Genomic DNA, 12,033 nt, shown 5'->3' on the forward strand with positions numbered 1-12,033 from the left:
GCCGAATATTATACTGCATGCGAATTATAATATTTGTTCTTAAAAATTTAGAGTTTAATTAAGGAAGGTTTATTCATAATAAAATTTTATATGATTATTTAAAAAAAATGTAAGATTAAAGATAATTGGGGGAAGCATGATGTAGTTGTTTGTAAACAGTGCTGAGATGCCATTGTGACTGAACTTCAATTCTTAAACAAGGTGCAAGTGTTTTAAGCGTTCTTTTAAACCATATTGAATATCATAAGAAATTAATACTGAGGATTATAAAATGATAAACAAAAAATTCTTTTTTCTGTAAATAAAAAAAAGGAAAAATGATTCTCTATAAAGTATTTTATAGTCAATAGAAAATATAAAAGATTTAGGTGCATGAAATAATAACAGAAGTTTATAAAACCACAATAAATATCATAAAAAGTAAAAAAACCCAAATTTCCATTATACTAAAATTCGCAAAAAATATGAAAAGGATTTCAATTTATTGAAAATTTTTCTATCTATATCTAAGGATTTTAACATTTTTGTTTTGGCATTGTGAGTTTTGATAAGAATGTTTTTTCCTTTTTAATGCTCTGATTAACGCGTTTTCTAAATTCTTTAAATATTTATTATTTTCCCATATTTTTTTTAAATTTAAGAGTACGAATTTCCCATATAGAGGATCGTTATTTGAATTTTTTTTCCCCAAGTAAATATTTAAAATATCTATCAAGAATTTTTGCTTCAATTTCAGTCATGTGGTTAAAATAAATAGACTGACAAACTCCGACACCGTCTTTTCCCAATTTCATCCTAAAGTTATTTCGTTTTCGAAAAAGAGGTTTATTCTGCTCATTTTTATCTATAATTAAAATTATTGAAATATTTAGTATATATTTTTATTTCAGATATAGCTTCCCCTTAATGCCAATAGGAAGTGATTTCATTTACGTTAATGGTAGTAGACTTAGTGTTTTTCAATGGCTGTAGCTTGATATTTATTTATAAATTATATTTTTTTATTTAAAATTTAATTATAAATTATATATTTATAAATCCAATAAAGAATGTTTATCCGAATATTAATATCATCTACTCATTCTGGAAATAGAAAGTTTAATAGAAATTCCTAAAGGGCGATAAAATCTGTTAAAACTTCCAATAAACAATTTAAAGCAACAATTTTATAGTAATAGTTAAGATTACCATCATGTTGGTAATAATGCTCTTCGTCAATTCAATAATGATTTTTAATTGAAGAAAAATGTTCGAACTAAACAATTGATATAAAAAAAATCTCTATTTTTAATGGAAGTTAAAATAATGAACTAAATAAAACATTCTGAAACTTTGCATAGAAAGTTAATCTATTTATTTCATTAGAAGTAGGAATTATAATATTTCATATTATCTTACTTCAAGACAATCAAACTATAAGGTTAGACTAGAAATGATATAAACAGAATACACATGAAAAAAGTTTTTTTTTTTAATTTATAAGGAGTGATTTTTTAAAAACCGGATATATTTGTTTCCTGTTGTTATTTTTTTAAATTTTATTTTTTATAAACTTAATTTAAAAACTATGATTTTCTTGTTCAATTTGGTACAAATGCTGCATACAGATATTACATTTGACAATACATGATGATATCAGATGATTTTAATTTAGATGTAATCATTTTTAATTAATTTATATTAAAAATATTCAATATAAATTACGAGACTATTTTTTTCTCTTTTGATGCATGCCTTTTTGCATTTAATTAATTTAATGTAATGAAAATGCTACATTAAATTTTCCAAATAGATGAACTGATTTTTAATTACTCAATAATTCTTAATCAGCCCTTAATCAAACCCTTTAATTGCCCTGATATCAAATACAGATCTATTCTTTTTTTTGAAAAAGCATGTAAATTTTTTAAATATTTATTCAAGTTAAAATATCATCACAATAAAGAAATGAATGAATGAATTACTCAAGAAACAACTTTGTTTACATGTGCTGCTAATAATCCTTTTTTTCATATACATGTAAACTAAATATACTCAATTATTTTTTTCAAAACACAATCAACTAATTATTTCAATAATATAATAACTATGTTATTACCCTGTGTTCCAGAACATATAATCCCGAGAAGAAGCACGGGTATCAGCCTTTTCATGTTGCTTGCCACTTCCAAAAATCTCACGAATATATGAAGTAAGTATATTTATAAAACTTTTTCTAATATCTAGGAGTCACGATTAGACATTTATTTTATATTTTGACTCTGTTCACCTGAATCGATTACTTTCCGACTCATGGTTTTTGCATTAAACCGAAGTGCGCTTATCGTCGTTTCATTTTAAACATACCCTGATTCGAATCTGTAAGTGCTTGTAGATCTGTCACTAAGACTTATCCAATAACATCACTTTCAACTCCTACTCTCTTTTGAATTTATAACTTCACATGTGTTTGAATGTGATAAAAATAAAAAACTGATTTTTTTCCCTTTTGATTCTGAGAATAAAGAAAACAATAAAGGTCTATTTGATTAATAATATAAGCAGTTTGGGAAAAATTTGGCTTGAAATTATGGATATTCACTCTTAAAGTCAGTGCTGTGTAAAATTTTGTGTCCAAAATGAAGTTAAAAAGGAAAAGTATTTCTAGCTGGTGTTTTCATCCGCCCGTTATATATATATATATATATATATATATATATATATATATATATATATATATATATATATATATATACAAAAGTATTAGAATCAAGTTAATAGGAAAAACAAAAATCAAAGAAAAATTAAACCAAAAAAATTATTAAAAAATATTAAAAAAGAATCCGGCCTGAAGACTTTTTCAAGGGTCACCCTCAGGCAGGGATTCAAATAAAGGGATTTTTTCTGTGAGGACATACAGACATTAAGTCTAATAATGATTCCTCGTGACCCGAAAATCCCCCGAAATTATGCTCAAGAGATATACCATTTTAACAGAAAGGAAATACTAAATAACAAATTAGAAAAAAAACCACAAAGTAAAAATACAATAAAAACAATAACAATAAAAACAAAAACAGCATTAAAATTAAAATTAAAATTAAAAACGAAAAGCCAGAACATACCATCCAACAGTGAAGTAAACTTTAAACAATCGATTGTGATTTCCTGTTTTTGAAAGTTAACGGTAAATTATGTAAACAGAGGTAGGCACCCAGCGCCATCTATTGAGTGATCCAATATGCAAGTAAATTTCTATTTTTATTTAAGCCAAAAGATTAATCCCAAACCATACCTTGTTTAATTAAAAAATTGACATTACAGTAATTTCTAGGAAAATCATTTTTAATTAAATTTTTAAGGAGGTTATTTGATGCTTCAATATACTACCTCTGTTTACATAATTTACCGTTAACTTTCAAAAACAGGAAATCACAATCGATTGTTTAAAGTTTACTTCACTGTTGGATGGTATGTTCCGGCTTTTCGTTTTTAATTTTAAAATAACCTCCTTAAAAATTTAATTAAAAATGATTTTCCTAGAAATTACTGTAATGTCAATTTTTTAATTAAACAAGGTATGGTTTGGGATTAATCTTTTGGCTTAAATAAAAATAGAAATTTACTTGCATATTGGATCACTCAATAGATGGCGCTGGGTGCCTACCTCTGTATACATAATTTACCGTTAACTTTCAAAAACAGGAAATCACAATCGATTGTTTAAAGTTTACTTCACTGTTGGATGGTATGTTCTGGCTTTTCGTTTTTAATTTTAATTTTAATTTTAATGCTGTTTTTGTTTTTATTGTTATTGTTTTTATTGTATTTTTACTTTGTGGTTTTTTTTCTAATTTGTTATTTAGTATTTCCTTTCTGTTAAAATGGTATATCTCTTGAGCATAATTTCGGGGGATTTTCGGGTCACGAGGAATCATTATTAGACTTAATGTCTGTATGTCCTCACAGAAAAAATCCCTTTATTTGAATCCCTGCCTGAGGGTGACCCTTGAAAAAGTCTTCAGGCCGGATTCTTTTTTAATATTTTTTAATAATTTTTTTGGTTTAATTTTTCTTTGATTTTTGTTTTTCCTATTAACTTGATTCTAATACTTTTGTATCAATTCATCTGTGTTTTAGAAGTAGCTGCAATTGCGCTCTCTAAATACTATGAAGTTCCTTTTTGGTTTTAGTTTAAATAGGTAATAAATTTTAGTTGCGATTTCGAAACTGTTTTGTTTCGTTTTCATTTTAGTTTCGTTTTCAAACTTTTTCTTACTTTAGATTGGTTACTATATATATATATATATATATATATATATGATATTTTAATATCTAATTTAATCTAAATTAATTTCCTAAATTTTTTGCCTAATTCTGCCCATGTCGGAGTCAATCTAAAGTATTCTCTTGTTTCCGGATCCCATTCCACGTATGAAGCTGTGTAAAAATTACTCGCAATCAGTTCTACGTATGAAGTGAAAATGATCCTTCCGTTGCCCTTGTCAAAGGTCAACACGTGCATTCAATCGTCACGTGGTTGCAAATCCCATTTTGTATAAGACTAGTGATCATCTGTTTCGGGCCTTTTCTTATTACTTCTTTTACACCACGCTGTTGTGAACGTGTTCTGTATATATATATATATATATATATATATATATATTCAAATTCTAAATAAAAAATATCTTCTCTGATCAAAATATGAAATTTATTTTGTTTCCAAGTATCTTAAGGCATACTATATAGCTAAATCAAAGTAGTTACTATATCTGTAAGAAATGTAATAAAATACTGAAATATAAGCATTGTAAATGCAAAACCTTAAAATTTTGCTTAAATTTTAAGTAAACTAAATTAAAACTAAAATTTTAAACTTAAAAAACTAATTTAAACTAAAAATTTTAAATTGATTTTTAATTTTACCGTGCCTTTACTATTGTCACCTATATGCTTTAGTACAGAACTCAATGGCACACACAGAAGAAGTAGAGCTAAATCAATATATTAACTAAACTCGCAACTCAGACTGACAAATCTTCTGCTTTTATACTAGCAGGGAAAATTCCAGAATACTTTTCTGGAGACAGTAAGAAAAGTCCAGAACACTTGTCTGATAAACTAAAGAAATGCCTAGAATCTTCTGGAACATGAAATAAAGGGAAATATAAAATCAAAGAATTAGATATTTACACAAAATGTACATCGCATTGTTGCTAGCGAGATTCGAACTCGGAATCTCTTGATTATAAGTCCAGTGCTATGACCATTCGGCCATGAAAATTCGACTGTGTCTTTTTTCAATGCGGCACTATAATTCCCTTTCATGCAGTTCAAATTTTTGTATGCATTATGATTTGCTATAAGCTGAAATACTACAACACATTTCAAAGACGTTTAATTATACGATCTGGTAGCTAAACATCTTTCTATGTTCAAGTCTATTTGACAAGAATAAGAAATGACATTTCACCTTTCTGTCCCCCTTATCAAAAACTTTCGAGAGTCACTATGAAAATATGGAATGTTAGGAAAGATTTTTGGCAGAAGTGGCTTTGGATCTTTGATTTGTCCATAAATTTTGAATCCAGGATTCTTTAAGACAGTTTCGATCATTTTATATTATGAAAGCTTTATGGTTAACTTCTAATCAGATTTTAAAGAATTTTGAAATTATAATCAACTTAAAGACACGTATCAAATTTTTATATCCTTTAGAAATTTTGCTAAACAAATACATAGCTTCTGTAAGACTATATATTATTTCCCAACATGCTGAGTTTGAAAATAGTCTTTTTGCAACATCCCATAGCTTAAGGATTGTATTCATGGAAACAATGGATAAAATGCTATATAATATACGCTTATACTAAATACTAATAATATGCTCTACACATAATCGCTCATTTTTAGAAATCTCTGACATTTCATTAAAGCTTTGTGGTGGTAACTTCATAAGCCAGATAACAACCTCCGGAAATGAGTGTACCCTTTGTCTAGTGGCTTTGTTACTCGGCTGCGAACCCTAACGTTGCGAGTTCGAACCTCAAACTTGCACATTGGTGACTCTGGTTCTGAACAACCGTATCCTTCGTTCAGCTGTCGTGGCTCCATCTACCGGCAGCAACCATTCACACACGCTTGCCGTCGCCGGCCATAACACCTGGCGCGATAAACTCCACCGACTCACTAATGGGGGAATATTGTGGTGGTAACTTCATAACAACCTCCGGAACGGAGTGTACACTTTTGTCTAGGGGCTTTGTTACTCGGCTATGAACCGTAACGTTGCGAGTTCGAACCTCAAACTTGCACAGCTTTTAATTCCAGTTTATTTTTACTTTCTTCAACACGAAGAATACAAAGAGAAAGTATTACATTCTTTAAAAAATTCAAAATTCAGATTTTAATGAGTCTCCATATTTAAGAAATCCCAGAGTAGGAAGAACTATATATATATATATATATATATATATATATATATATATATATCTGCTAGTTTGCGAACAAGATAACTGGAAAACGCATCACCTAGACAATTATATTAGTATAAAGACTTAGAATTACTTTTATAGATTTTAGTATTACAGTTTCTGGATTTTATTTTGTTTTAAACGAAATCCATTCGGATCAAGTCTGACTGATAGTAGTAGATAACTAACAAGTAGCAAGATAACTAACAAATGAAAAAAGCTAGATAGATGATATTTGGTGGACAGACTTAGAATTTAAAGTGCAAATTCGCACCAAATTTTGAATCAAATCTGTGTAGGAATTTGCGCCTATTGATCTAAATTTTTTTATGCATATAAATATAACTGAAGAACGGAAAGACAGGATTAAATAAAATTTGGTGTGTGATCTAGTGACAACATTTGTATTTCTGTGTCAAATTTTAATTTCAGTCAGTTGGAAGAAAGCGTATAAAATGCATATTTGATTATCTGATTCATATTTGTTAATCAGATCCCAGCGTTTAATCGCTAAAATAATTCCTTATATGTTACTCATGAATAGATTCTTCCTCAGCCTTTGTTTCGCCAAAGGTACGCGGTTAATAATAGGTTCTTGTTGTTATTTATGGCACTTTACAAGCACTTTTTAAGCCGAGTGAGCGTCTTTTGTTTTTTCAGTAGCACCAATTAGGGCCGAAAGAACGACTTTGCTACTTCTTGCGTCACATTCGCTTGCACAACCATTTTTTACAAAGGAGCGCATTCACACACCTCACAGTTCGAACAGAAGAAGAAAACCATGTCCGAGCCGGGACTCGAACCCGAGACGCCCAAATCAAGGGAAAGACACGCAACCCCTATGTCAGGACGCCGGCAGCATTATACTAATACCTGCCAATGTTCTTTGCTGTATTACGGAATACACAACTCTAATGTGCGTAAATTAAAAATAAAAATTTGTGCACCCATGGCATTTCCAGCTCATACTTAAGATCCATAATTTCATGTAGGAATGGAGTTGAAATAACACCTTTATTAGGGACTATGCCATAAGGTTTGGGGTGACTACTTCTGTGGATTTTTGATTCTAAAGAATTTGTTAATTATTGTTCCTCAATATCAGTAAACTATCTCTGTTTTTTAATCAATACTGATACTGATACTTAATACTGATAGCTAAATTGGAAAAAATAAATTTTTTATTTAAATTCAAAATTATTCAAAAATGATTCTACAAATTTGAATACAAGTACATCCTTGTAGTTCAACGAGTTCTTGATTTACTTCATCAAAAGTTTCAAATATTAAAATTTGAGCTATTTGTAAACAAAAACTATTTAAATAATAGATTGAATATTTCGGTAATTTATTAAAGAAAAATGGCCTTTTCTTTCAAGGCAAATTTAGACCAACGAAAAATCTGAATATTTGTAAATATAAAACAATAAAATATGTGGCACAGAAATCGCTCTTATCATTTATTCATTGTCATGTCAAAATAAGCAAACCATCGTTCAGTCTTCTTCAATAAATGTTTTTACATCTGTGTTTCAATATTTTGCTTGGTTAATTAACTAAGCAAAGTATTATTAGAAGCGATCTGAAAATATTTCGCCGTGTAACCAAAAAATCATTCAGTCAAAGGAACGAAAGACAATTCAAAGAAAATTTAATCAAGCGCAAAAATAGGTTTAATTGTTGCCAAATAGGCAATATTTATGACCATACCTTCCAAAAATTTATATTACAAAAATGGACTTTGTCTTATCTTATGATTAAAAAAATTAATTTTTAAAGATATCATTTTATTTCCACACATTCCCACACTTAATTTTAATAATATTTTAAATTCAATTTGAAACAAAATGTTTTAAAATGTTATGCTGTTATTCAAATTCATTTTATAAAACATTTAATTGCGTACTTTTCCAATTATTATTAATATTTTTATTTCCGTATTTATTTTTTAATTTTAAATTTTTAATGTGCAGTAAATTGATTCAATTGATTTCACGTTTTATAGTAGTATAAAATATCAAAGTGAATTGTAAAAAATTGCATTTTTTTTAATCATTTGAAGGTATTTGTATATGTAAAAGACAAGGTAAGAATGGGAAAATGTTTTACAAAGATGCTTACAATTTTACAGTAGACATAGATTTTGGCTTGAGACGTATAAATGAAGCTTGCATGCTGATATTGATCCATATTTTGTATAATTTTACATTTGATGTCAAACATATGTTTCCAATGGGATTTTCAATTTAGGTAAGATATATTTCATTCGGCTGTTTAGAAGGAAAGGATCATTTTAATTAAAGAAGGAAATAACATTTTTGAATTAAGTAAATAATTTTTCAGGTTAATATAATACTAATTTAGTTCCACTTCCGATGTAATCTAGATGATTTAGATGCCTTAATGAATGTATGATTGTTTTCCATATTTGTACTATATTATACTGTATATTAAATTATACTGTACATTAAATTTTCAAATATTGAGCATAAATATTAGTTCTTTAGATTTTGCGTGCATTACAGGAAATATCTTATATATAGATGTAATATGCATCATAACGCGACTGCTTTGTTGAAAAATCCGATATCAAACATGCGATCTTTCGAAATCACGTGTGTACTGAAAAATCTAGTAATGACATTATGCATATTATATTTAAATTGTATAGAAAAATTTGAACTAAAAATTATATTATCTATAATTTATTGGTCAAAATCTTAGAATTTGAACTGAAATGTAAACATCAGATTTCTTTGTTATGGTTTAGGAAAATTCTCCTATTTAATTAATTGCAATTCGGCTTAGGTTAATTTGTATCAAATAAAAAGTAATTCGAATGAACCTCATATAGTCTACCAAAAATAAAACTTTTGATATAAAATAACAATATTTCCTGCTTCATAATATATTTAATAGATTTTTTTTAATCTTTCGTCTACGTTTCTTATGGTTTACGGGATTTATTATATCCTCCCTCTAGAACGGCTCGCGTGAAACTTGGGGGGGGGGGGGGGGTTCATAGTTTTCATTGCAGATAAAAAAAAATGATTTAAAATGATATTAATTTTGTTCAAGTTTAGTTTTGAACTTGTGTGTTACCATATGATCCATTTTATCGCGTGGGGTTTCCATATTTAAATTTTTTCGAGTGGGTGTCGTGGGTCCATTTCATCTCGTCGGCTTGGCTTCCGTCGCATTATTTTTACTGTCTCGTATACCAAATAAACAAAGAAAAATATAATTGTCAAAATACTTAAACTTGAAATTTTGACGAATCTTCACGTTTCAGATCTCCCTTAGTCAGAAAAAAATTGTGTCGGTCTGTCTGTCCGTCTGTTAACATGATAACCCAAAATTGTTTTAAACTAGATGGGTGAAACTGGGTACATATACTTAAGACCAAGTTTGTATATTTCTTCAAATTTATAACAAAATCCAATCAGAAGAAGTATTTATATCTGGTTGTGAATATAATTTAAAGCAATAATTATAACATCAAGAGAGCTAGATCGATAAACTTGGTATCTTTTTTTTATCTCTTGGTGTTTTTATTTTGGAATTACGTAAAGAACGAACATTACAAATTACATAAAGATTACATATAGATAATACTAATACATAATTACATAAAGATATTGTAGTGAATAGCTTATAAGCCAGTTAACAGCTACGCTCCCTGAGCAATTGCTTTTTTGTACCGTGGTCATGTTACTGGACTGCGAACCATAAGATCCCAGGTTCTATCTTCGCTCACAACAATTCACCACATTGGTGACCTCGGACGATGAACCTTCAACCTCCGTATAACTGTTGTGGCGCCATCTACCCACAACCGAAGTCATCAGACTCACTTGGCGCAGCAACAGAAAGTCGTCAGATTCACTTGATGCAGCAACACTAAAATGCCGCAGCAACCCAAAGTCGTTAGACTCACTTGACGCAGCAACAGCATCAGCAACCACTCACCTATACAACGCTCGCCATAACGCTTAGCGCTACTCAAATGGTTACAGGCGCATTAGAATCAACAGCTAATACATCACCACTCAACAGCCATATCGTTCCTCTCACCTCCGGCTCACTGGAGGGAGAGTCTGTAGTGAATAGTTTATAAGCCAGTTAACAGCTATGCTACCCGAGCCATTGCTTTTATATTGTGATCATGTTACTGGATTGCGAACCGCAAGGTCCCAGATACTATCCTCGCTCATCTCAACCCCCTATAACATAATACATAATTACATAATATTCATAGAGAATTACATAAAGATAAATTATTATTAAATTAAAGTTGTTGAAGATGATACTTTCAAAGCTCACATCATATAGGCTGTGTCTAGTGTGACAACCGAAATGTTGGGCATTATGAACATTAAATGTTGGACAATTTGAAAATCGCTTTGGCATTCTTCTAGCTACCAAGGGTGCTCACATTGGAATTTACTGGCATACGTGGGCTTATTAAAAATTTCATAATGCCATTTACATTGCATCAGAACATCCATATGCCAAGTTACAATATTGTTTTAGAATAATTGTTCCTCGTGAACTGGGCGTCCTGGGTTCGAGTCCCGGTTTGGGCATGGTTGTTCTTCTTCTGTGTTCTATCTGTAAGGTGTGTGAATGTGTCCCCCCCCCTGTAAAAAGGGGTTGCGCAAGCGAATGAGTGATGCGTGAGTAGTAAAGTCGTACTCTTGGCCCTAGTTGGCGCTACTATAAAAACAAGAGACGCTCCCCCACCGGCTTAAATCGCTGTCTTCGTAACAGCCGGCTTGTCCATGGCAAGTGCCTTAAGAAACAACAACAGGGAGGACTCTTTAATTATTATATTTCAACAATCATAATTTCTTTGTTTCTGAAATGTAATGTATGGAAATTTTATATCATCTAAGAATCCAAGTGACTGCTTCCGAGTTATATACAGATTTTACATCGTCTCTGAACCTACAAGAATAGTTTTTGAAATCATATTAGTTTTCTGGTCCCTCGGTCTGTCTAGGAACACGAATCGTTAATCAACTGAAGAGCTATGTGAATGTAATTTAGTATGTTATCGTAATACTAATATTGTAGATCTCTATAAATTTAAGTGCACCTAAAAACATTGTTTGTCTGTCTGCCCTGGCGTAATAACTCAAAACAGCGAGAAGCCAAATTCATGGTATTTCTCTAATAATTTATTCTGATTAATTATTTTGTATTTTATTCATAAATTGTTTAATGTCGTTGTATATTCATTTCCTGATTCTTATCATGGCTATTTACTTTTTAAAAAGGCTGTCTGTTAAATACCTGGTATTTGAGGTTTGGTAATGCATAAAAGCAACGACAATTTGAATGGACGAAATCTGACAAGCCATCTTTATACCAACTGTGTATTTGTATCAAATTTTGGACCGAATTTCAGAAAATATTTCCGTTTCCTTAATCATACGGATGTCAACGTCATACCTCATGTGGATATAAACGTGATGGTGAAGAGCTGTCAATAGAAAATCACGCATCGTCAAGATATTGAGCCTTCGGTTGGCAACTTTCCAAAAATGGAAAGGATTAACCCTTTTTTTTTTTTCTCTCT

General features: G+C 29.9%; 1 protein-coding gene across 1 annotated transcript in view; it reads right to left on the bottom strand.

Annotated features, from left to right (window-relative positions):
- Positions 1 to 2,162, bottom strand: part of LOC129971713 (mucin-19-like) — an 81,645-nt gene extending 79,483 nt beyond the window's left edge. The window contains exon 1 of the mRNA XM_056085690.1: positions 2,099 to 2,162. Within this exon, the coding sequence (XP_055941665.1) occupies positions 2,099 to 2,153 (55 nt within the window). The 5' untranslated portion in view covers positions 2,154 to 2,162. The remainder of the gene's footprint in view (positions 1 to 2,098) is intronic.
- Between the last annotated feature and the right edge of the window lie 9,871 nt (positions 2,163 to 12,033).

The sequence above is a fragment of the Argiope bruennichi genome, chromosome 6 (assembly GCF_947563725.1).
Source record: "Argiope bruennichi chromosome 6, qqArgBrue1.1, whole genome shotgun sequence".
Taxonomy (NCBI): domain Eukaryota; kingdom Metazoa; phylum Arthropoda; class Arachnida; order Araneae; family Araneidae; genus Argiope; species Argiope bruennichi.